General features: G+C 51.3%; 1 protein-coding gene across 1 annotated transcript; it reads right to left on the bottom strand.

Annotated features, from left to right (window-relative positions):
• Positions 1 to 12896: 12896 nt before the first annotated feature.
• On the bottom strand, positions 12897 to 23526 carry LOC115931038 (carboxylesterase 3-like). Its single transcript, XM_055364278.2, is given in 14 exon segments — positions 12897 to 14112; positions 14220 to 14298; positions 14461 to 14610; positions 16864 to 16912; positions 17495 to 17635; positions 18016 to 18117; positions 19001 to 19089; positions 19163 to 19730; positions 19843 to 19996; positions 20418 to 20473; positions 20475 to 20552; positions 20691 to 20856; positions 20964 to 21168; positions 23322 to 23526. Coding segments are annotated over 14 exon segments (2115 nt in total). The 5' UTR covers positions 23404 to 23526; the 3' UTR covers positions 12897 to 13916.
• Between the last annotated feature and the right edge of the window lie 2171 nt (positions 23527 to 25697).

Raw genomic sequence — 25697 nt, 5'->3', positions numbered from 1 at the left:
CCTATCCTCACAGCCTCATTCTGCCAGGTTCTCTTATAGGCTGTGGCCACATCAATAGGAGTATGGATATTAGGCTTTGGGAGGTGAGGAAGCTGCTTGTTTTGCTGCCCAGCATCTGACAAAGTTCAGAAGGCACAGGACAAGCTGTCAGGCAGAGGACAGGGGAAGGGGGCAGTGGGGAAGACAGACAAGATTGAATCCACCTGCTAGGCCTAGGGGCCAGCCACACATAGATTCCCCCACTCGGCTATGCAGCTCCTTGGCCACATCTGTGTGGGCCTCAAGGACGAGTTCTGTCAACCTCTGGCTCTACTCCTGCCACCTGTCCCTGGGGAAGCAACAACCTTTCACTCAGCCCATATGGGAAGCACTCGTGCCAGGCCAGATACCATGATGAGGTGCCCAGGACACATGTGTGCCCCATCTGATGCTCTCATGGGGCACAGGGGATGTTGAGTGGGCAGCCACGTCAACCACGTAGTCCTGGTACAGTATCATCTTTTCTGAGAATCAGCCTTTTCTCAGAAAGCCTGGCTGTTACTTGCCTGAGTCTCTTAGCAGAGTTTTCATTCAGGTAGTCCTGGTATAGCATCATCTTTTCCAAGAATCAGTCTTTTCTCAGAAAGCCTGGGTGTTATTTGCCTGAGTCTCTTAGTAGAATTTTCTTAAGAACATTCCTATGTATCTTGGTTGAGCAAAGGGAAGGAAGTCGTGCTGTGGAAAGAGCATTGATCTCTGAGTCTGACTGATGTAGGCCCCAACAGCCTGGGCTTGGTGGCTCACGCCTGTAATCCCAGCACTTTGGGAGGCCAAGGTGGTGGATCACCTGAGGTCAGGAGTTCAAGATCAGCCTGCCTAACATGGTGAAACCTCATCTCTACTAAAAATACAGAAATTAACTCGGTGTAGTAGCACATGCCTGTAATCCCAGCAACTTGGGAGGCTGAGGCAGGAGAATCATTTGAACCGGGGGGGTGGAGGATGCAGGTTGGGATCACACCACTACACTTCAGCCTGGATGACAGAACCAGACTCCATCTAAAAAAACAAAAAACAAACAAAAAAAACAAGATGTAGGCCCCAAGCTCACTTAGTCTCTTATCATCCATGTGTCCCAGAAGCCCTTTCTGAGCTTCATTTGTCCCATCTGTAAAACAGAGCTAACAACGACTAATTGTGAGGGTTGTTGTGAGGATTAAACAAATTGCTGTTGAGTGGGCGGGACTGCACGGGGCACACCACAGCGTGGTGGAGATTGTGATGTCTGTGTAATTCCCCATATCTGTGGCTCTTTTATTGCTTAAACAGGAAAGTTGTAATTATAAAACATAGAATAATTTTTTTCCTTTTTTAAAAACATTAACTTAAAACAGCAATTTATAAAAGATTTAAAGCAAAAATTGACCAAGGCAATTTATAAAAGAGTGTGCATAAAGTGTATTATTGGGCCTGTAACATGTAGAAATTTAATATATTTGCCAATGACAACACAAAGTAGGTGGGTGGAAGTAAGCTGCATTGGGCTAACAAAATGAAAACAGTAAAATAACAATCATACAATGTATTTTTGGGTTTGTAACATTAATAGATGTAATACATATAACAATAATACCACAAAAGGGTGAAAAGTGAATAGGGATATATAGGAATAATGTTTCTATATCTCACTGGAATGAAGCTAGTAGAGATAGGGCCAGGCACTGTGGCTCACACCTATAACCCCAACACTTTGGGAGGCCAAGGTGGGTGGATTGCTTGAGCCCAGGAGTTCAAGACCAGCCTTGGCAGCATGGTGAAACCTTGTCTGTACTAAAACTAGAAAAAACAATTAGCTGGGGTTGGTGGTGCACACCTGTAGTCCCAGCTACTTGGAAGGCTGAGGTGGGAGGATCACCTGAGCCCAAGAGATGGAGGTGGCAGTGAGCCGAGATCATGCCACTGCACTCCAGCCTGGGCAACAGAGTGAGACCCTGTCTCAAAACAAAACAAAACAAAACAAAACAAAACACCTCTGAAGCTGATTCTCTTTAGGTAAAATGTATATGGTAAGCCCTATAACAACCACTAAAAACAACAATGACAACAACAAAACTAAAAATATACTGTGATATTAATTATTAAAGAAATTTAAATACTTCACTAGAAAATATTTACTTAAAACAAAGAAAGCAGTAAAGGATAAATAGAAGACAAAAAACACAAGACACACGGAAAACAAAAAGTAAAATGCCAGCAGTAAATCCAACTATGTCAGGAATAACATTAAATGTGAGTGGATTAAACAATCCAGTCAAAAGGCAGAGACTGTTGGATTCGATTTTTAAAAAAATTTTAGTTATTCATTTTTTGGAGACAAAGTCTTGGTCTGTCATGCAGGCTGGAAGTGCAGTGGCACGATCTTGGTTCACTGCAACCTTCGCATCCTGGGTTCAAATGATTCTCCTGCCTCAGCCTCCCGAGTAGCTGGGATTACAGGCATGTACTACCACGCCCAGCTAATTTTTTTTTTTTTTTGTATTTTTAGTAGGGATGGGGTTTCACCATATTGGCTAGGCTGGTCTTGAACTCCTGACCTTAAGTGATCCACCAGCCTTGGCCTCCCAAAGTGCTGGGATTACAGGTGTGAGCCACCACACTCAGCCCAGATTGGATTTTTTAAAAAGTCCCCTATATGCTGTCTATAGGAGACAGACTTTAGAGTCAAAGATACAAATAAATGGAAAAGAAGAGACTGGGAAAAAGTATATCACGGAAACAGTAACCACAAGAAAGTTGGAGTGGCTACGCTAGTATCAGGCAATGTAGACTTTTAAAATATTACTAGAGATAAAGAAGGGTATTTTATAATGATAAACATGTCAATCTATCAGGAAGACATGCAATTATAAACATATATGTACCAGATAACAGAGCACTAAAATATATGAAGCAAAAAGTGACAGAAGTGGCCAGGCATGGTGGCTCATGTCTATAATCCCAGCACTTTGAGACACCAAGGCAGGAGGATCACTTGAGCCCAGGAGTTTGAGACCAGCCTGGGCCACATAGTGAAATCCCTTCTCTACAAAAAATAAAAGGAAATTAGCTGGGTGTGGTGGCATATATCTGTGGTCTCACTTCAAGCAAAACAATCTTGAAAAGGAACAAAGTAGAAGAACTCACACGTCCCTACCTCAAAACTTATGAGGAAGAAATGCTATGAAGAGAGTGCGGTACTTGGCTGGGCGCAGTGGCTCACGCCTGTAATCCCAGCACTTTGGGAGGCTGAGGCGGGTGGATCACGAGGTCAGGAGATCGAGACCATTCCTGGCTAATATGGTGAAACCCCGTCTTTACTAAAAATACAAAAAAAAAAAAAAAAAAGAAAGAAAGAAAAAGAAAAAAGAAAGAAAAAAATTAGCTGGGCGTGGTGATGGGTGCCTGTAGTCCCAGCTACATGCCTGTAGTCCCAGCTACTGTAGCTGGGACTACACTTCAGGAGGCTGAGGTAGGAGAATGGCATGAACCGGGGAGGCGGAGCTTGCAGTGAGCTGAGATGGTGCCACTGCACTCCAGCCTGGGCAACAGAGTGAGACTTTGTCGAAAAAAAAAGAGAGAGAGTATGGTACTGGCATAAGACAGATATACAGAATTGAGAGTCCATAAATAAACCCATGTCTCTACGGTTAACTGATTTAATTAGTTTATTTATTTTCAGAGATGGCGTCTCACTATGTTGCCCAGGCTGGTCTTGAACTCCTGGGCTCAAATGACCCTCTTGCCTCGGCCTCCCGAAGTGCTAGGATTACAGGTGTGAGCCACCATTCCTGGCCAAGGTGAACTGATTTTGAACAAGGGTGTCAAGACCATTCAATAAGGGGAAGAATAGTCTTTCCAACAAATGATGTTGGGAAAACTGGATCATGCCACATGCAAAAGAATAAAGTTGGCTCAGGTGCAGTGGCTCACACCTGTAATCCCAGCACTTTGGGAGGATTGCTTGAGCTCAGAAGTTTAAGACCAGCCTGGGCAACAAAAAGTAAAAAAGATGAGCCAGGCATGGTGGAATGTGCGTGTAGTCCCAGCTACTGGGGAGGCTGAGGTGGGAGGATTGCTCGAGCCCAGGAGGTTGAGGCTGCAGTGAGCTATGATTGTGCCACTGCACTCTAGCCTGAGCAACAGAGCAAGATCCTGTCTCAAAAAAAAAAAGAGGCCCGTATATCACACCATGTACAAAAATTAACTCAATATGAATCAAAGTCCTAAATGTAAGAGCTAAAACTATGAAACTCTTCTCTTAAAGGACATAGAGGTAAATCTTCATGGTTTAGTGACATATTCTTAGATATGATACCAAAAGCATGAGAAACAACAACAAAAACAGGTAATTCGGACTTCATCAAAATGAAAAACTTTTGTGTTGCAAAGGCCACTATGGAGAAATGGAAAAGACAACCCACAGAATGGGAGAAAAGATTTGCAAATTATGTGTCTGATAAGGGACTTATATCTGGAATATATAAAGTTCTCTTACAATTCAACAACAAAAAGACAACTTAATTTTTTTAAATGGGCAGAGGATTTGAGTAAACATTTCTCCAAGGAATGTAAAAAGAGCCAACAAGAACATGAAAAGATGCTCGACATCATTAGCCATCAGGGAAATGCAAATCAAACCAATATTAGACACTACTACTTCACACCTACTACGATGGCTAGAATTAAAGAGTCAGATAATAAGGCCAGGCATGGTGGCTCACGCCTGTAATCACAGCACTTTGGGAGGCCAAGGCAGGTGGATCACTTGAGGTCAGGAGTTCGAGACCAGCCTGGCCAACATGATGAAACCCTGCCACTTCTAAAATTATAAAAATTAGCTGCGTGTGGTGGTGGGCGCCTGTAATCCCAGATACTCGGGAGGCTGATGCAGAAGAACTGCTTCAGTCTTGGAGGTGGAGGTTGCAGTGAGCCAAGACTGTGCCATTGCACTCCAGCCTGGGTGACAGAGCAAGACACTATCTCAAAATAAATAAATAAATAAATAAATAAATAAATAAATAAGTCGGACAATAAATTTTGACAAAGAAGTGAAGAAATCTTATAGATCGCTGGTGGGAATATAAAGTGGTATAGAAAACAGTGGTTTTAGAAAACAGTTTGGCAGTTCCTCAAATGATGAAACATAGAGTTACCATATAACCCAGCAATTCCACTCCTAAGTATACAGTTGACCCTTGAACAATGTGGGTGTTAGGGGCATTGAATGCCATGCAGTTGAAAATCTGCATATTATTTTGACACCCAACAAACTTTACTAATAGCATACTGTTGCCTAGAAGCCTTACTGATAACGTAGTCATCGATTAACACTTTTTTTTGTTTTTTATTTTTGACACCCAGGCTCTAATGCAGTGGCGTGATCTTGGCTTCACTGCAACCTCCGCCTCCCGGGTTCAAGCAATTCTTCTGCCTCAGCCTCCCAAGTAGCTGGGATTACAGGTGCCCGCCACCATGCCAGCTAAGTTTTGTATTTTTTGTTAGAGATGGGGTTTCACCATGTTGCCCAGGCTGGTCTTGAACTCCTGGCCTCAGCTGACCTGCCCACCTCGGCCTCCCAAAGTGCTGGGATTACAGGCGTGAGCCACTGCACCTGGCCGATTAACACATATTTTGTATGTCATATGTATTATATAATGTATTCTTACAATAAAGCAAGCTAGAGAAAAGAAAATGTTATTAAGAAAATCACAAAAAAGAGAAAATATATTTACTATTCATTAAATGGAAGTGGATCATCATAAAGTTTTCATCCTTATCTTCCTGTTGAGTAGGCTGAGGAGGAGGAGAAGAAAGAGGGTAGGTTGGTGTCAATATCTCAGGGGTGGCAGTTCATCTGCCAGTTTTCTCAATTTGTTACAAATCCCCATAAATGTTTAACAGATTTCTTGAAAAACATTTGTGTATAAGTGGGCCCACGAAGTTCACTATAAACCAACTGCCAATTTACTTCTTATTTTCCTTGTGTCTTTTTTGTCTTCTATTTATCCTTTACTGCTTTCTATTAAGTAAATATTTTCTGGTAAGTGTTTAAATTTCTTTCTTTCTTTCTTTCTTTTTTTTTTTGAGACAGAGTCTCACTGTGTTGCCCAGGTTGGAGTGCAATGGCACTATCTCAGCTCACTGCAACCTCTGCCTCCCAGGTTCAAGCAATTCTCCTGCCTTGGCCTCCCGAGTAGCTGGGAATACAGGCCCCCACCACCATGCCCTGCTAATTTTGTAATTTTAGTAGAGACAGGCTTCTGCCATGTTGGCCAGGCTGATCTCAAACTCCTGACCTCAGGATATGCACCCACCTCAGCCTCCCAAAATTTTGAGATTACAGGTGTGCATCACTGCATCCGGCCAAAGTATTTAAATTACTTTTTTCTTTTTTCTTTTTTTTTTTTTTGAGACGGAGTCTCACTCTGTTGCCCAGGCTGGAGCGCAGTGGTGCCATCTCAGCTCACTGCAACCTCTGCCTCCCGGGTTCAAGCAATTCTCCTGCCTCAGCCTCCTGAGTAGCTGGGATTACAGGTGCCCGCCACCACGCACGGCTAATTTTTGTATTTTTAGTAGAGACGGGTTTTCACCATGTTGGTCAGGCTGGTCTCGAATTCCTGACCTCAAGTAATCTGCCCGCCTCAGCCTCCCAAAGTGCTGGGATTATGCGCGTGAGTCACTATGCCTGGCCTAATTTCTTTAATGATTTATTTCACTGTGTATTTTTTATTTTGTTTTTGTCATCGTTTTCAGTGTTTGTTTTAGGGCTTACCATATACATTTTACCTAATCAGAATAAGCTTCAGTTTTGTTTTTTGTTTTTTTGTTTTAGACAGGAAGGAAGGAGAGAGAGAGAAAAGAAAAGCAAGGAAGGAAGGAAGGAAGGAGAAAGAAGAGAATAGAAAAGAAAAGAAAGGGAGAGAAAGAAGAAAACACAAAGACTCCAGCTTGGGTGACAGAGCAAGACCTTGTCTCAAAAAAGAGGGAAAGAGAGAAAGAGAGAAAGAGAGAAAGAGAGAGTGAGAGAGAAGAAAACACAAAGGAAAGCAGTGGGGGGAATTTTGTGGAAGGACTGACTCCTGACAGAGCGCTAAGCTGCAAAGGGTCTTGGAAGGGACAGATGAACTCCCAGTTATCCTGCAAAACCCAGCTTGTCTCCTTCCAGGGTGTCTTGGAGGCCAGGAGTGATCTGCTGAAGCCCCTCAGTCCTGTAAAAGGACAGAGTCTCACTCTGTCACCCAGGATGGAGTGCAATGACACGATCACAGCTCACTGCAGCCCTGACCTCCTGGGTTCAAAGATCCTCCCACTTCACCCTCCCAAGTAGCTGGGATCACAGCCACTATGCCTGGCTAATTTTTTTGTAGAGACAGGGGTCTCACTATGTTGCCTAAGCTGTTCTCAAACTCCTGGGCTCAAGCAATCCTTCCACCTTGGCCTCCTTGGGAGGCCAAGTGTTGGGATTGCAGGCATCAGCCACCATGCTTGGCCCAATGCTGTCTCTTACCCAGAATTCTGGCCTGGCACTTTCCAGCCCCACTCCCCAGGCTCAGGGCAAGACCCAGGTATGCCTCCAGCTAGCCACATGGGGACCGAGGTGCAGCCCTGTACTAATGTCAGTCCTAGGGCACGGTGAGGGTCCGGGAGGCAGGCCAGGGCCAGGAGCCTGGCTGTGTTGTGGTCTGGGGGTCACAGAGAAACAGACAGAGCCTGACCAGGACTCGCCCTAGGCATATGGTGAGTCCAGGCTTTCCTTGGGGTGGCAACTTTAGGTAACTCCCACCCCAGGGGATGGTCCTGGCCAAGGCTGGGCACTGACTCCTGGGGCTTGTCCTGTGTCATCACAGTGGTGCCTCAGGAGGTGGGAGCAGGTGGAGGTGAGGGGCTCTGGCTGCTCACCTGGTCAGCCTTATTGCTCTGAGACCCCGTGGTGATTCTGGGTCTGCTCTGAGGGTTACCTGGTCTCCTGGGAGGCCTGGGGGTTTCATCGCCTCCCACGGCTGCTCATCTCCTCCCAGAATCGATATGTCCTGGCTCAGGATCTTCTCTTCCTTGGGCCCTCGGATGGTGCTCAAGGGTAATAGGGCCTAGAGGCCCACCCTCCTTGGGTAGGGAAGCTCAACATGGCCCTTCCCTCTGCAGACTCCCCTGCACCTGCACACTCCTCTGCACCTGCACACCCGGTTGGTAGGGACTGAGGCCCTGCAGTCTGGCTGGGGTAGCACTGTGCACGCTGACAAACTCCAGAAGCCACAGTCCAGGCCCAAAGGACAGAGGGGACTCATGAAGGCATCTGAGGGAGAGCAGGGCTGGCCCCTGTCATCTCCCTGCGGGCTGTCCAGCCCCAGTCTGAAGCCACTGCCTTGCAAAACCCCTCCTCTGGGCCTCCCTTGCTGGCTTAACTAGAATCCCAGTCCCCCCACCTAAGTCAGCCCACTAGACCCCAACTCCAGCACCTGGAAAGCCCACCCTAGACACAAGGGCACATTCTGGAGGGGAAGGACTTGCAGTTTGAAGGCCAGTAAACTTGGGTGTGAGTCCTGGCTTTGTTCTCACTCTGTGTGGCCTCAGGCACGGTACTGCCCCTCTCTGATTCTAATTTCCTCATCTGTAAGGTGGGGTCCTCTCGGAACCCCAGAGGACTGCCCAGAGGCCTGCGGGAGAGGCCGGGTGTGAGTAAGCTTGGGCTCAGAGGAGAGCTCAGTGGGTGGCTGGGAGAAGCCTGGACCTCACCCCTACCCGCACCGCCAGTGATTGCCTTGTTTCCTGGGGTCCTAGTCAAGGTCCGAAGAGTGGGAAGGGGCCAGCTTGGGGGCAGCAGGGAGGGGCAACCTCACCCGAAGAGAGGCTCTAGTGGCAACGATGCCCCAAAGTGTGGGAGGTCTGGGGGTGATGGGAAGGAAGGCAGGCAGGCTAGGGCAGGGAAAGAAGGCCATGTGGGTGCCACTGCAAGAACCAGAGCTGGCGTTCCCCTGCCAAGTTCCTTCCTGTTCTTGCAATAGCCTTCCCAGAGCCTGGGCAGGCTGGACTGGGAACTGGGGTGAAGGTGGTGGGGGTGCAGAAGTGGAGATGGGGGGTGGCTAAAACCCAGGAGGTGGGGCTACAGACAGACTGGGGAGGAGCTTGAATATGGCTTCCCTGAAGTCCCCAGGGAGGGACACAGACTCTATATGACACTCAACCTGCCATTCAGAGCCTCCTGGGGTTCCACCCACTAATTCTTTTGGGCAGCTACAGGCCCAGAAGTTATTTATTTACCTAGAGACAGAGTCTCACTCTGTTGCCCAGCCTGGAGTGTTGTGGCTCAATCAGCTCACTGTAACCTCGAACTCCTGGGCTCAAGCCATCCTCCTGCCTCACACTACTATAGGTGTGAGACACAACATCTGGCTAATTTTTAAAACTTTTTGTACAGATGGGGCCTTGCTATGTTGCCCAGGCTGGTCTTAAATTCCTGGCCTCAAGCGATCCTCCCACCTCGGCTTCCCAAAGTGCTGGGGTTACAGGCGTGAGCAACTGCCCCTAGTCCCAGAAATTATTTTAAGGTGGAAGAGACTCATGCCAATATTATGACGCCCCCTGACATACCCCAATTCTTCCATGTTTGAGTTGTAGTCGAGAAGCCATATGATTTTTTTGGACATTGTGAGCGGAGTGTTTATACCTGTGCCAGGGAGCACTTATTTAGCACTGGCTGTGTGTCAAGCACGACTCTAGGTGCTTTATGGCTAACGATGTTTCAGTACTCACAGCCAGACCTGGGAAGGGAGTCACTAACCTTACTCTCATTTTACTGATGAGAAAACTGAGGAACAAAGAGGATACACAGCTTACTCAAAGACACACATCTGTGGTCGAGTGCAGTGGCTCATGCCTGTAATCCCAGCACTTTGGGAGGCCGAGGTGGGTGGATCACTTGGGGCCAAGAGTTAGAGACCAGCCTGGCCAACATGGTGAAATGAAACCCCATCTCTACTAAAAATACAAAAATTAGCCAGGCGTGGTGGTGCACAGCTTTAATCCCAGCTGCTTGGGAGGCTGAGGCACAAGAATCATTTGAAGCCTGGAGACAGAGGTTGCAGTGAACCAAGATCGCACCAATGCACTCCGGCCTGGGTGACAGAGTGAGACTCTCTCAACAAAAATAAAAAATAGAAATAAAATAAAGAAAAGATACACACCCAGTAAATGGTAGAACTCATAGGAACCCTATCTGTGAGCGTGTGTGTGAGAGACTGTCGGGTTGTGTATGTAACTAAGGTTGGCCTTGGGTAGATACTGGAAGCATCTGCTAGGACCTCATCCTGTGGCGGGGTCCAGGTGTGCACGTCTGATCCGGCAGCGCCCCCTGGTGCTCACACTCCTGCACTGTTCACTTGGCCCTTCCTGTGGCCCTTCCACTGGGAGGCTCCCGGGTCCACCAGTCCCTGTCCTGCAGGGCCATGCCTGTCTGAGTCTTTGGCTTGCTCCCTTCAGCTCTGCATGGCTGCTGGGTCCTAGGGCATGGAGGGGCCTTCAGGGAGCCTCAGGGAAGAGAGAATAGAGAGGCATCAGGCCTGCAATCCCCTCAGCCTGGCAGGTCATATCCCCTGGCCCCTGGGGTGGTACCAGACATTCTCCTCCCTCCCTGGGTGAAGGATGCCCTTGGCGGAGAGGGCTGGAGCTAGGACAGGGTCTGAGGCCTCAGCAGCCGGCTTGCCCACCCTCTCCAGGGCCTGCTGGTGTTGGCGATACCCAATTTGGTAACACCCCCCCGTTACACACCCATGGCTGCCCTGTGGGGGCCACCATCAGGCCCAGAGGAAGAGGCCTCTTTGTACATCCAGGGTGGCCCACACCAGACCCCTGATTTCTGGGTCCGCTCCTGCTTGCCTTAAGGCTGCCCTATCGGGGCTTCTTTTCCCTGACCTCTGTGTCTGGTCAGTCGCCCGGTCTTGTCTGCGGACTGTAAACCTAGAGCCCACCAGTGCCTCTCCATCCACCTGGCAGCCCACCCTGGTCCCCTCCCTGTTCTCCCTGCTCTCCCCCTCCTCTCCCCTCTCCCAGCCACCCTCCTCCATACAACAGGGCTTCCATGAGCGTCAAGTCCATGCCGACCCCCGTCGCAGCCCACAAGTCCTCTGACGTCTGCTCTTTGCTGACCTCTCCAGCCCTGCAGAGCCGCGATTCCTCAGCACATTGCATCCTTCAGGCCTCTGCTCCTGTTGTTCCCTCTGCCAGTCATGCCCTTCCCTCGCTCCCCACCCTTCCAGTCTTCTACGCTGGTCTACATGGTTGAGTAACCTCTGTTTATTCCTTGGGTCTCAGCTGACATGTCCCTCCTTCCCTGTCTCCCAAGTCTGGGCTGGTCTACGTCTCTGTGTCCTCACAGCCCTTCATGTCCCAGTTACACACTGTATTATTGGGGCCTGTTTTGTTTTCTTTTCTTTTTGAGACAAGGTCTCACTCTGTCACCCAGGCTGGAGTGCAGTGGTGTGATCTTGGCTCACTGCAACCTCTGCCTCCTGGGTTCATGTGATTCTCCTGGCTCAGCCTCTCTAGTAGCTGGGACTACAGGTGCACACTAGCACGCCAGGCTAATTTCTGTATTTTTAGTACAGACAAGGTTTCGCCATGTTGGCCAGGCTGGTCTCTAACTCCTGACCTCAAGTGATCCGCCCGCCTCAGCTTCCCAAAGTGCTGGGATTACAGCCGTGAGCCACCGTGCCTGGCCAGGGCCTGTCTACTTGTCAGGCTCTACCAGCTTATGGGGATGAACTTCCCTGGTGGAAGGAAGGGGATGAGAATAGCAGGACTTCAGTGGCACGTGGAGAACTTGGACTTGTCCTAAGGGAGACAGGGGGTCACCAGGAGCTTTCAAGCAGGGGAATGACATGACTCAGAGCCCTTCTGGCTTTCTGTCTCTCCTTCCTCCCCAAAATGGACTTCCCAGAACAGAGCTGGTTCCAGTTGGAAATGAAAATGCTGGCCGGGTGCGGTGGCTCACGCCTGTAATCCCAGCACTTTGGGAGGCCGAGGCGGGTGGATCATCTGAAGTCAGGAGTTCGAGACCAGCCTGGCCAACATGGTGAAACCCTGTCTCTACTAAAAATACAAAAAATTATCTGGGCGTGGTGGTGGGAGCCTGTAATCCCAGCTACTTGTGAGGCCGATGCAGGAGAATCGCTTGGACCTGGGAGGTGGAGGTTGCAGTGGGCTGAGATCGTGTTATTGCACACCAGCCTGGGCAACAAGAGTGAAACTCCGTCTCAAAAAAAAGACAGAAAGAAAGAAAGGAAAAAGAAAATGAAAATGCTTTTCATGCACCCATCAGCAGCCAGCAGCTCAGTCTGACTGAGGAAGGGTACTTGTGGGACTGGAGCTGGTAGGATGGTGTAACGGGGGCAGGGAAGACTCTGGGATATATACTGAAATCCAGGTGTTGGCTGGGCACAGTGGGTCACACCTGCAATCCCAGTGTTTTGGAAGGCCAAGCCTTTTGGAAGGCCAAGCCCAGTGTTTTGGAAGATCATTTGAGGCCAGGAGTTTGAGGCCAGTCTGGGCAACATGGTGAGAACCTGTCCCTACAAAAACAAAAAATTATCCAGGCATGGCGACACTCGCCTGTAGTCCCAGCTACTTGGGAGGCTGAGGTGGGAGAATCGCTTGATCGAGTTTGAGGCTGCAGTGAGTTCGAGGAGTTCAAGGCTGCAGGGAGCTACAATGGTGCCACTGCAGTCCAGCATGCACAGCAGAGTGCACCCTGTCTCTAAAACAAAAACAAAAACAAACCCAGCTGTTTTAAGGTAGTGGTACATTGATCCTCAAAGCAAGAAATGTTTACTCCCACTCTGAAAACCTCTTGGTGCTTTTCACCTTTTGCAGCCCGAGTGGCTGGGTCTCTTCTTTTCTCTGTGACAATAGCCCGACTGATGCCCTTGTCCAGATGTCCTCCTCTGGCCTGTCCTGCTGTGTCTTGGTGGGTGCTCTTGGAGCTGTGCTGAGCTCCCCAGAAACTGGTCTCCCCAAGCCAGGAAGGGAGGGAGGACCTGGCACTTGGGGCTGGGAGCTGGCATCCAGCGTCCTGAGGGTCAGGGCTGGAATTGGTGAGGGTCAGGTCTGGGTGACACTCATGGCCCTGATGGATTCTGTTGTCTTGTGCAGGGGCCAGGACTGGGCAGCAGAGAGGAGGAGACCCCTCCCGCCCTAGTCCGAGGCCTTAGTCAGGGGCTAAGGTCTGGTCTAGGCTGGATCCCCTGGCGCCCCAGGACTTCTCCCATCCCAGGTCTCTGCCATTGGGATGCACCCTTCTGGCCAGGGTGGACAATGTCGGTGGGGGCCTCAGTATGGCTTTGGCACCTGAAGGCTCTGGGTTCAAGTTCAGCAGCTGCCATTCCCATACTCTGTGTTTCACTCACTCACTCAGCAAACACCCCCAGCTCCAGGTCCCACCCGATCCTGGTGTGGGTGACAGAGTGGGGGTAGGCTAATCCCCACTTTCAGAGAGCTCCTCTGAGGGGGAGACAGACACAGACACAGTGCTAGCCTCGGGTGGACTGTGCTCTAATGGACGCAGACTCGGGGCTGCACAGCCCAGAGAAAGCAGGGAAGTCTTCCTGGGGGAGTGAGTCCTCCAGGAAGCTAGAGGAATGTGCTAGAACCTACCACGACGAAAGCAGGAAAGGCACTTCAGGGAGAGGGAAGAACTTGTACAATGGCCCAGAGGTGGGAGGCAGCCTTATGACATTTCAAAAGAGCATAAGTCCAGTCACAGAGCGGCCGATGCTTTAAGGAACATGACTCCATGTGGGGCTGGTTGAGATTAAAGTCTCAGCAGGGGGAGAGGCGGGCTGCCCTGCTGGGACTCTGCCACCACTTGAAGAGTGGTTTGCCCCAGCCAAGAAGGTTCAGGCCTGGCCTCAGAGGTCCTCCTGGGCCTTCCTGTTCTTCTATTTCTGGTGCCACTGTTGTATCTTGCTGGGGAGCATCTCTGACCAGAACTGCATCCAGGCCTCCCTGAACTTCTGTCCGGCCCGTGGCACTGGGTTGACCTCCAGATATTGTTCCGCCTGGTTGAATCGGGGCCAAGGAGGCAGAGCCTTGCTATTGGGGTCCCTGGGTGGGAGGAATGAATGAGGACCAAGGCTTCCCGTGCTGTCCCCCAGAGGGGCCGACCTGAGCATCCCAGGCCCAAAGCGAGCTATGCCCTGTCACTCACTCACCCTGTCTGGGCAAAGTGGGTCTACTGGGCCATCATGGTGAGGCTTAGCTGCTTCTCCTCCTCTGTGGCCTCTGGAAAGGCTGGAAAGGTGAGAGGGACAGAACTGAACCAGAGTCAGGTGGGACCTGGAAGGGACCCAAGGATCCTCAGTGCTGACTGGAGACCCGTGTTCCCGCAAGCCCTGCCCAGGCCCCTTGGAGTCTGGCAGCCTAGGGATCACATGTCTGTCTGTCTGTCCTCACCCAGGCGGGAGCTCTCGTCCATGAGGAAGGGACCTCCGAACACAAAAGCACCCTCGGCCCCATGATCAGCCTTCACCCAGGCGGGTTTGATCTTCGCAAAAGAACCGGGTCGATGCTGGAACTCATAGAAAAAGACAGGGCTTCCAGAATCTACAGAGAAAGGATGGGATGGGAGTTAGGCACTCATGGCCTGATTCGATGCTGCCTTTGGCAGCACATGCTCATAATAACACCAATTTCCATGATGATGATGATGATGATGATAAAATGACTAGCTGCAAACATTTACTGAGCGCTTGCTAGGTGACAGGCACCATTCTGTGTGCTTTGTGTCATCATTTTAATTTAATTTAATATTTTTAATCTCTGAAATGGTCTGGCTGTCGACCGTGCTGGAGTGCAGTGGCATGATCACAGCTCACTGCAGCCTGAGACTCCCGCGCTCAAGTGATCTTCCCACTTCAGCTTCCCAAGTATCTGGGACTATAAGTGTGTACCACCATGCCCGGCTAATTTTCAAAAAATCTGTGTAGAGATTGGGGTCAATAAGTTGCCCAGGCTGGTCTTGAACTCCTGGGCTCAAGTGATCCTCCCGCTTCTCCCAAAGTACTGGGATCACAAGCTTGAGCCACCCACCGCGCCTGGCCAGTGTCATCATTTATTGAATCCCCACAATAGATTAGATTCTGTATTAATAGAATTAATAGATTAGATTCTATTATTATTTCCATTTTACAAAGGAGGAAACTGAGGCTCAGAGTGGGTAGGTATCTTGACCAAGGTCACCTTGGCATAAGCTCAGGTCTGGAGTCAAATCTTAGCTCTGCAACCACTGCTTGGCTGTGTGATCGCAGACAGGTGGCTAAACCTCTCTGAAAGTCAGTCTCTGCCTGGCAGCCTATGTGAAGTCCCCAGCAAAGGGTCTGGCCTGGAAGCAGGTGCTTGGTTGAAGTTAACTGGGAAGTAAGTGAGAGCAGAAATGATAGGGGCTCCCCTCAGCTCCAGAGGGCAGTGATGAGATTGTGTGAATGGGAAGGGTTCTGGGGCTTCCATAGAAGGGAAACGGACAAAGATTGAACAGCCCCTGGTATTGAGATCCCAGGTAGACTCTTCAAATGCAATGTCTAGTCTCCTTACAACAGCCCAGGCGAGTGGGCAATGTCATCCCCATGTGTAGATGAAGAGATGGGCTTAGAGGGGATAGGATAACTGGGCAAGTGCCCAGCGCTGGGATTTGGCCCCAGGTCTATCTAGCTCCACGTCTGACAGCTGAGGCTCTGGGGTCAGACAGAACTGGCTTAAACTCTGCCTCTGCCTCTTCCCTACCATGACACCTCAAGCCTCAGTTTCCTCATGTGTAAAATGGGGCTAGTGAGAATTCCTCTGTAAAGAGTTGCAGTGCCGAGCGCGGTGGCTCCACGCCTGCAATCCCAGCATTTTGGGAGGCCGAGGCGGGTGAATCACCTGAGGTCAGGAGTGTGAGACCAGCCTGGCCAACATGGTGAAACCCTGTCTCTACTAAAATACAAAAATTAGCTGGGCATGGTGGCAGGCGCCTGTAATCCCAGCTACTCGGGAGGCTGAGGCAGGAGAATCGCTTGAACCCGGGAGGCAGAGGTTGCGGTGCGGTGAGCTAAGATCGCGCCATTGCACTCCAGCCTGGGCAACAAGAGCAAAACTCCGTCTCAAAAACAAAACAAACAAACAAACAAACTAAAAAACTAGAAGTTGCCCAAATGCCAAGATGAAAGAACAATGTAATGAGACCCTCCATTTGTGGAAGATTTGCAGCCATTAAAAGTGGTTGTTGGCTGGGTGCTGTGGCTCATGCCTGTAATCCCAGCACTGTGGGAGGTCGAGGCAAGAGGATTGCTTGAGGCCAGGTGCTCTGGACCAGCTTGGGCAGCAGAGGGAGACCTGACTATACATGGAAAAAAAAAAAAAAAAGTTAGCAGAGTGTGGTGGCACAGACCTGAGGCCCCAGCTACTCAGGAAGCTGGAAGGATTGCTCGGGCCTGAGAGGCTGAGGCAGTAGTGAGTCATGATGGCGCTGCTGCACTGCAGCCTGGATGATGGATCGAGACTCTGTCTCAAAAAACAAACAAACACACAAACAACAACAACAACAAAAAAGGATTGCTTTGTCTTAGGGTGTGCAATGGGCCAAGATGAAAAAAAAAAAAAAAAAGAAAAGTGAAGAAAATGATTGCTGTGAAGATGGGTAGAAGAATAAGAATGACAGAAACAAGATGCTTGGGATGAAAGCACAGTGCTGACACTCTTATGGGAAGTTCTATGCACCTGGAAAGGACTGGAAGGCACTTGGCTCATGAGGTCCCCGGTGGCTTGATATCTAAAACCTGAGAGTCTTAGTCAATTGCTCTGGCACAGAGTCACACTAACCAGTCTCATAGAGCCTGATGTATAAACCAGACGCCAAAGCAGGAATATGCTGCCCAGATCAGCACTGCCCAGAAGGCCAGTTTGTGCAAAAGCCTGGTTCCCCAAAAGAAAACATTTGCTTTATTGAAGTGGCCCACGCATGTAATCCCAACACTTTAGAAGGCCAAAGCAGGCAGATTACTTGAGGTCAGGAGTTCGAGACCAGCCTGGCCAACGTGGTGAAACCTCATCTCTATAAAAATACAAAAATTAGCCAGGTGTGGTGGCATGTGCCTGTAATCCCAGCTGCTTGGGAGGCTGAGGCAGGAGAAACTCTTGAACCCAGGAGGTGGAGGTTGAAGTGAGCTGAGATCGCACCACTACACTCCAGCCTGGGCGATAGAGTGAGACACTGTCTCAAAAACAAACAAACAAAAACAAGACAAAACAAAACAAAACAAAACAACAACACAACAAAACAAAGCTGGGTGACCTTGGGCAAGTCCCTCAAACCTTTCTGGGCCTCTGCTTTCTCACTTATCAAATGGGAGTAACGGGAGTGCTCCGTTCACAAGGCTGTAGTGTTGATGCTGGGGTGGGAGGTACTGGCTGGGGCAGGGCCTTGAAGGGCACAGGGGCGGGAGCAACTCACCCTGGGGATGAGCCAGCTGAACTCATGGTTGTTGACACCCATGAGGAAGGGCACAGAGTGGAAGGGCTTCTCCTTCAGGAGTTCCTTGGGGCTTTTGGGGAAGACAGTGCCATCAACGGTGAGAGGATAGATAGTAATTTTCTGCAGGAGAAAGCAATCGCAGGAGGCTCCCAAGATAGGATCAAGCCTCAAAGGCTAGGACCCCAGGAGCCACTAAGCCACAGGCCTGAGTGTCTGAGCCTGGAGGGAAAGTGAAGGGACGGAGATCACCAGGGCTAAGGGGGTCGGGGCAACCGGGAGATCAGGGCAACAGATGCTTCCAGTTTCTTTCCTAGAAGACAAGCCTGCTGTAGGGATGGAGATGGCCCTCCATTTCTGTCTCCAAGCCCTCAGCCCCTTCCCCTCATGAGCTGCTGTCCCCAGCCCCACCTGGGAGTAGACTGCCCCTCTGCTCCTGCAAGGGATGGATAGAACCCCCTCTGTGCCATTGCCCGGCACCATCCCCAAAAGGGTGGCCATACCAGCTTCTTGCTAAGGACCAGCTCTTCTCCCTCCTTCTGCCGAAGGCACTGCACCATCTCAGCCGGGGAGCTGGAGCTGCAGGCCAAGGTGTTTGCGATTTTCTGGGGACAAATGAAAGAGTCATGCCTCCCTCTCAGCCACTCAGCCCCACCTTGCAGCCTTCTGCCTCCCACAGAGAGGGTGCAACTGTAGGACAGCTGGACGTGATGTCACAGATCGGCCCCGAGACTGGTCATAGACTTGCCACCACTCCTGAGAAGCCTGCCCTGCCTGTCAGCTTGGGTGGTCCCAAGGGCCCCCTTGCGTCCCCTATTATACCATAACTTTATTATCTGGGGGAATGGGGGCACTGAGTCCTCACTGCCCTCTAAGAATAGTGTCATTATCTTTTATTGATTTTTTTTTGAGACAGACTCTCGCTCTGTCGCCCAGGCTGGAGTGCAGTGGCGTGATCTCAGCTCACCGCAAGCTCTGCCTCCCAGGTTCACGCCGTTCTCCTGCCTCAGCCTCCTGAGTAGCTGGGACTACAGGCATCTGCCACCACGCCCGGCTAATTTTTTGTATTTTTAGTAGAGATGGGTTTTCACCATGTTAGCCAGGATTGCCTCGATCTCCTGACCTTGTGATCCGCCCGCCTCAGCCTTGTGCTGCTTTTCTGTGGACAGAGGAGAGACAGGGAATGACCTCAAGTCTGTGGTTGAGAAAATCTCTCCTGGCCATGGGGAGAGGATGGGTTAGGGAGGTTGAGAGGTGGATGCTGTTGTCCATACAAGAGTCAACATGCCCACGCAGAGGTTCCAGAATCATCTTGTACCCAGTGGTTACAATGCCCAGCCCACTCTGCCTTGGCCACCATCTGGGGCCAAGTGAGGGAACTGACCCAGCCTTCCAAATCCTGCTCGCATTTGCCCCCTCTCCCCCCCAATGGCTCTATCCCTATTCCATCCTGTCTCTTTCTCCTGGACTCTGCCCTGATCATTTCACTGGCCTCTTGATCTTCAGGACGGCTCCCTCCAACCCACCTTCTACTCCAAGTAGCTCAACCTTGTCATTGCCCAAATTCTTCCTGCCCTCTGGATAAAGTCCAGATTCCCAGGCATGGCCCCCACTTCTCCAGCACCTTCACTTCCTGCCCTGTTCCCTAACCTGCGAGCTTGCTGCTGCAGGACCTGTCACTCTCTCCCACATCTACAGCCTTTGCAGATGCAGTTCCCACTGTGGCTTCCCCTGGATTTTCTTCGCAAGGCCTTACAATGAGGATGTAGGGTGGGGATCTGGAGCCTGAATGGAGAGCTCTCAGGCAGCAGGTGGCTGGCAATGGAGACCCCCTCCACCATGCTGCCTGGGGCAGAGAGGGGTGCTCCCCCACCCTGGAGAAAGGACCAACGATGATATGCTTCAGGGTGGCCTCCTTCAGGAAGCCCTCCCTGACTGCCAACATGCTGGAATGCAGCAGTTGTTTCCTCTGATGCTCTTTCATCTTATTGGGCTCCTCTTTGCTAACAGGGAGCTCCCTGCCGGCAACCCCCACTACTCTGAGACCCCAGGGCCAGCACACAGTGGGGTATGGGAGGCACACATACAGTAACAGAGGGAAGGAAATGCAGACCTGAGCTAGGGGCCAGGGGTGAGACTCGATGATCCCTGGGGTGGTGATGACCCCACTCTGTGTGATGGCTCTGTGGAACAGCCCTGCAGCCACTGGGGACAGGATCTGGGTGCATTGGAGAGAGTAGGTGGCTGTCAGAGGAGGGCAGAGGAGCTGGGAGTTCTGAGACCACCGGAGCCTTCCTGGCCACCATCGCTAGCCCCCTATGGTGACTTACCAGGCCAGAGACGATGCTTCCACCGGCAGATCCACCAAAGACGGTGACACAGTTGAGGTCACCCCCAAAGGGGGTGATGTTTCCTTGCACCCAGCGCAAAGCAGCTACCACATCTAGGAAGCCCTGGTTGCCAGGTGCATGCTCATCTCCAGTGCTGGGGGCAGTGTTGGGGCAACGGTTAGTTCAGCCTGGCTCCTCGCCAGCCTCTGCAGGTTTGCTTTGAATTAGCCACCAGGATGCCAGACCCTTCTCTGCTCCCCAGGTCTGGCCTGTCTGGGAGCCGTGGTTGGCATCTCCAGAGCCTGTTGCTCTTTGTCCCATATCCTGCTGGAACCTGGGCTTCAGCCCAGGAATCAATGCCCTCTGCCCAAGGGACCAAGTTCACTGTATAATTCTGGCTTTGGCTGGACCCCTCTCCCAGGGTGGAGGCTTGGGGGGTGCCCTTCTCTGCCCCAGACATCATGGGTAAGCAGCCCTCCATTCAGGTTCCGGACCCCAGCCTAGATCCCCAGTTGCTCTGGTGAGCTGGCCTCTCCCTGGTGCAGGCAGTGCTCTGGCCTGGTCTGTCATCTCACCTGAAGAAGCCAAGGACCCCAAGGCGGTACTGGACTGTAACCACGACCACATCCCCCATAGGCAGCCAGGGCTGATCCATCATAGGAGGTGGCAGTGCCAGTTATCAGAGCGCCTCCATGGACCCATACCATGACCTGCAGAGGTGGCCATGGGGCACTGACCCCCAAGCTCCTGAGACCTTAGCTGCCCACCTGCCAGCCCAGGGCAGTCTCAGGACCTCTAGGATGCTTTGGAAACAGGGACGGGGAGGGGACAGGTGGGCATAGTGGAGCTGGATCAGGTGGACAGGGCCCTCTGGGGTGCCTACCGGCCCCTGCGGGGGCCTCAGCTGGGCTATAGATGTTGAGGACCAGGCAGTCCTCTGAAGCGGAGAAGATCTGCTGTTTTCCGTTGAGGACAAATCTGCTGTTGTTCATGCTCTCCACGTCTTGTAGGCACCTGTGGCCAAGGGTGGGCCTGAGGTCCAGCTGTTCAGCCCCACAAGCCCCAGCAGCAGGATTCTCCTGCAACCTGCCTGTTTGCCCGCCTCCACCAGCACTACTCACACTGGGGGCGCAGTGCTGGCATCCCGCACACCCTCCCAGGGCTGTGCTGGGCGTGGGCCTGAGAACCGGTTAGGCCCCAGTGGCGGCTGCGCAAATGGAATGCCCAGAAAGACATTCACAAGGCGGTCTGTGCCCTTCACGCCCACCTGCCGGCCTTGCACACGACCCAGGGTGGTGTCTACTTCAGGCTGAGCAACTTCGGGCCCTGAGGGAAGGACAGAAAGGCCACGGGGTGAGTTTGCAGCCCCCATGAGGGGAAGGAGTGAAAGACAAACCCTCAGGCTGTTCTCAGTACTTACCACACAGCATCTTGGTAACCTTCCCAGCAAGCCGGTGAGCCTGGTCTTAGGTTGACGCCCAACTTCCTCCTCCCTGCCTGCCTGAGAGTCACTACCACTCCACTCCAGGCCAGACCGGGCCTGCCACTAGGGCCTTGAGCCTTGGGGCCAGCCACTTGCCCATTTCTTTGTTTTTATTTTTTGTGTTTGAGACAGGGTCTAGCTCTGTTGACCAAGCTGGAGTGCAGTGGCACGATCTTGGCTCACTGCAACCTCTGACTCCCGGGTTCAAGCGACTCCAGGGCCTCAGCCTCCCAAGTAGCTGGGATTACAGGTGTGCACCACAACGCCTGGCTAATTTTTGTATTTTTAGTAGAGACGGGGTTTCATCATGTTGGCCAGGCTGGTCTCGAACTCCTGACCTCAAGTAATCCATCCACCTGGGGCTCCCCAAGTGCTGGGATTACAGGCATGAGCCATCATGCCCAGCCCTGAGTTATTTCTTAAAAAATAGAGATGGGGTCTCATTATGTTGCCCAGGCTGGTCTCAAACTCCTGGGCTCAAGCAATCCTTTCGCCTCAGCCTCCCCAAGTGCTGGGATGACAGGTGTGAGCCATCATGCCCAGCTGGCACCATGTTTCTTGTATGGCCTGCAGAACTGTGGGCTAATTAAACTTCTTTTCTTTGTGAATTACCCAGCTTCCTGTATTCTTTTACAACAACACAAACAGACTAAGACTGGAGGACTCTCTCCCAGGCTAGACAATTCCTAGAGATAGGAGGCAGCTCTCTGGGGAGTTGGAATTGGCAGGCAACTCTCTAGGGAGCAAAGGCAAACCAGTCCAGAGCCATACCCAACCACCGCCTTTATACAGCTCTCAGCTCCTGGCTGCCTGCCATCCACCAGCCATAATTACCACAGAGCCAGGTACCAGGAAGCTGGCTGGGGACAGCCCCTTTTCCCAGAGCGTGCTGCCAATCGTAAACCTCTTTAGCCTGCCTTGCCTATTCCTTCCCGCAGCAACCGTGGCAAAGGGGCTTGCCCACATTTTCCCCCTGCTCCCTCTGCCTCCTGGCCGATGCCACCTGGTGCTTCCCTCTGTGGCCCTGTGTGGCATGGCCTGCTTCCTGTTCACAGGGAACTACGAGCAAACTCCTTCCCTCGTGATAGTCATTTGCATATCTGCTTGTCTTACTATACTTCATTAAAACAAATCTCAGGCCCCCTTAAGACATAAAGACAGGCCAGGTGCGGTGGCTCACACCTGTAATCCCAGCACTTTGGGAGGCCGAGGCAGGTGGGTCACCTGAGGTCAGGAGTTTGAGACCAGCTTGGCCAACATGGTGAAACCCAATCTCTGCTAAAAATACAAAAATTAGCCAGCCATGGTGGCAGGTGCCTGTAATCCCAGCTACTCAGGAGGCTGAGGCAGAAGAATGGCTTGAACCTGGGAGGTGGAAGTTGCAGTGAGCCGAGATCACGCCACTGCACTCCAGTCTGCGTGACACAGCGGGACTGTCTCCAAACAAACAAAAAACCATAAAGACAATCATGGCCCCTGGCAGGGCTGCCCTTGGCGATCATTCAAGAAAGCAAGAGTAGACCGGGTGCAGTGGCTTATGCCTGTAATCCCAGCACTTTGGGAGGCCGAGGCAGGTGGGTCACCTGAGGTCAGGAGTTTGAGACCAGCCTGGCCCACATGGTGAAACCCCATCTCTGCTAAAAATACAAAAATTAGCCGGCCATGGTGGCAGGTGCCTGTAATCCCAGCTACTCAGGAGGCTGAGGCAGGAGAATCGCTTGAATCCAGGAGGCGGAGGTTGCAGTGAGCCGAGATGGCGCCATTGCACTCCAGCCTGGGTAACAAGAGCAAAACTCTGTCTCAAACAACAACAACAACAAAAACAACGAAACAAATATAGCAAGAGCAGAGCGCCTGCCCAGAGAGAATGCACAACCCCTGGTCTGCCTCCAAACAGGACTGTTTCCTGAGCGGTCTGCCCACTGCTCTCTGTCCCTGTCTCACTCTTGACTCCTTCACACCAAGTCCCTCTGCAGGCCCAGCAGGTTTGTCTTACCAGTGGCTGTGGCAGGGCATGCCAGGAGCAGACAGACCACCCCGACCAGGACCCCGGACTCCACTCTCACGGCTGTCTCCATTCTCCTTAACAACTGGTTCGACAGAAGCTTCAGAAGGTGGAATAAGATCCCTGCCCTTCAGCACCACCGATCTCTAAAGGGCTGTGATATAGAACCTCCAAGGACAGCGCCACCTAGCTGGTGGCCAGCCCCATGCTCAGGCTGAGCCAGAGGCAGGGCTAGATGAGTGCCCTGCAGAGGCCTGGTTGATATGACAGCCCTCCCCGTCCCACTGTTTTCAAATTCCAGCTCTCCTGACTTGGTGATCTCCGTGAAATCCTGTGCGTTCATCCCAAGATGACCACATCACTGACCCTAGGATGTGGTGGCCAGTGACCCTGGGGTGCCACTCTGAGTGGGCAACCCGGCCTGAGGTGAGGGCTTGATATGGTTTGGATGTTTTGTCCCCTCCAAATCTCATGTTAAAATGTGAAAGAAAATAAAACAGTGATGATAATAGGACCCACCTCATAGCATTGAAGTGAGGGTACATGTTTGCATGTGTGTGTGAGTGTGTGTGTGAAAACATGAGGCTTGGGACTGGGTGTGGTGGCTCATACCTGTAATCCCAGTGCTTTAGTAGGATGGGGCAGGAGGAGCGCTTGAGCCCAGGCGTTTGAGACCAGCCTGGGCAACACAGGGAGACACGTCTCTAGAAAAAATAAAAAAAATTAGCCAGGTGTGATGGTGCATGCCTGTGGTCCCAGCTACTTGGGAGGCTGAGGTGAGAGGATCACTTGAGCCCAGGTTGTCGAGACTGCAGTGAGCTGTGATAATGCCACTGCACTCTAGGCTAGGCTATAGAGCAAGACAAAGAAAGAGAGAAAGAGAGAGAGAGAAGAAAGAAAGGAGAGAGAGAAAGGAGAGAAAGGAGAGAGAGAAAGAAAAAGAAAGAAACAAAAAGAGAGAAAAAGAAAAGTAGATAAAGAGAGAGAGAGAAAGAAAGAAAGAGAGAGAGGTAGGGAGGGGAGAGGAGAGGAGAGGAGGGGCTTGGAACCAGAACTCATGGAAGCCTGAGGAGAGGAGAGGCTGGGAACCAGAACTGATGGAAGCCTGCTCTTGACCGGGGCGTCATCTGCAGGGCATCTGTCTCTCTGCTGGCTTAGGAGGCTCCCACCCCAAGGGAGGGCAGGACTCACTTCTGGGCCTCAGTGTCAGGAACATGGCTGGCTGGGAGTAGGCGGTGGGAGGATGGATAGATATTTGCTGGCCCACTGAAAGACAGAGTGAGGGTTGTGCCTAAACACGATGCCAGATCCTCTTCTGGGGCCCCAGCTGGCACCCAGAGCTGAAGAGACAGGCTTTAGGATGAAACTTCCCTTCTGCCAAAAATAACTAGTGCCAGCTGGGCATTGTGGCACAAGTCTGTAGTCCCAGCTACTCATGAGGCTGAGGCAGGAGGATTGCTTCAGCCCAGGAGGTTGAGGCCAGCTTGGGCAACATAGCAAGACTCTGTCTCTAAAAAAGATTCATAAAAAACCATTGCAGCTTCCTGAATCTTCCCCGGCAACCTGGGGTGGGGTCTCCTTTCCAGAGCTGCCTCCAGACTTTGTCCTTCCCTATTCCACCTTCCTCTTCTTGTTGCCATCACAGCCCTGCCACCCCCCAGCCACACCCCCTTGATCATCTCCTGAAGATTTTAGCACCTGGCTCTGGCATGCTTTCCACCTTCAACACTCACATCAGTGCACCTGGATCTCTTCTCCGCCCGCAGTCTTACCTTCCATTTTCAGGTATAGATGCTGCCAGGAGAGCTCTCCATCTGCTCCCAAGGCCACGTTTCCCAACTCCCTGCAGCTAGGTCTGCCCTCCCTCCTAGCATTGTGGATGGGCCAACCAGGGCCAGGACTAGGGTGAGACAGGCCAGCAAGGCGCCCAGGGCATAAAAGTTAAAGAGTCACTCACCCCCGGGGTCATACCAGTAGAGGGTCGGCACCTGAGAATGAATGCCTTCTAAATTTTACACTTGCTTGTCTTGCTCTAGTCCCAGCTCTGAGACCTACCCATGGACACTAGACCCTGGTTCCCTCCCACGTCCTCAGGGCTGTCTCTTTGGTAGCAGCATCCCTCCCATCAGCTGCAAACACAGCTTCTGTGTAAATACCACCATCAAAGCCTGCCTTGACCCACTTTGCCCTCTAGCTATTGCTCCATTCTTCTGTTTTCTCTCCTTCCTTCCTTCATCTTTCTTTCTCTTTCTTTCTTTCTTCTTTCTTTCTCTTTCTTTTTTCTTTCTTTCTTTTCTTTCTTTCTTTCTTTTTCTCTCTCTTTCTTCCTTTCTTTTTATTTCCTCTCTTTTCTTTATCTCTCTTTCT

This window comes from Gorilla gorilla, chromosome 18 (genome assembly GCF_029281585.2).
Source record: "Gorilla gorilla gorilla isolate KB3781 chromosome 18, NHGRI_mGorGor1-v2.1_pri, whole genome shotgun sequence".
Classification (NCBI taxonomy): Eukaryota; Metazoa; Chordata; class Mammalia; order Primates; family Hominidae; genus Gorilla; species Gorilla gorilla.
Note: the sequence above shows the minus strand (reverse complement) of the source record. Positions and strands in the feature narration are given on the sequence as shown.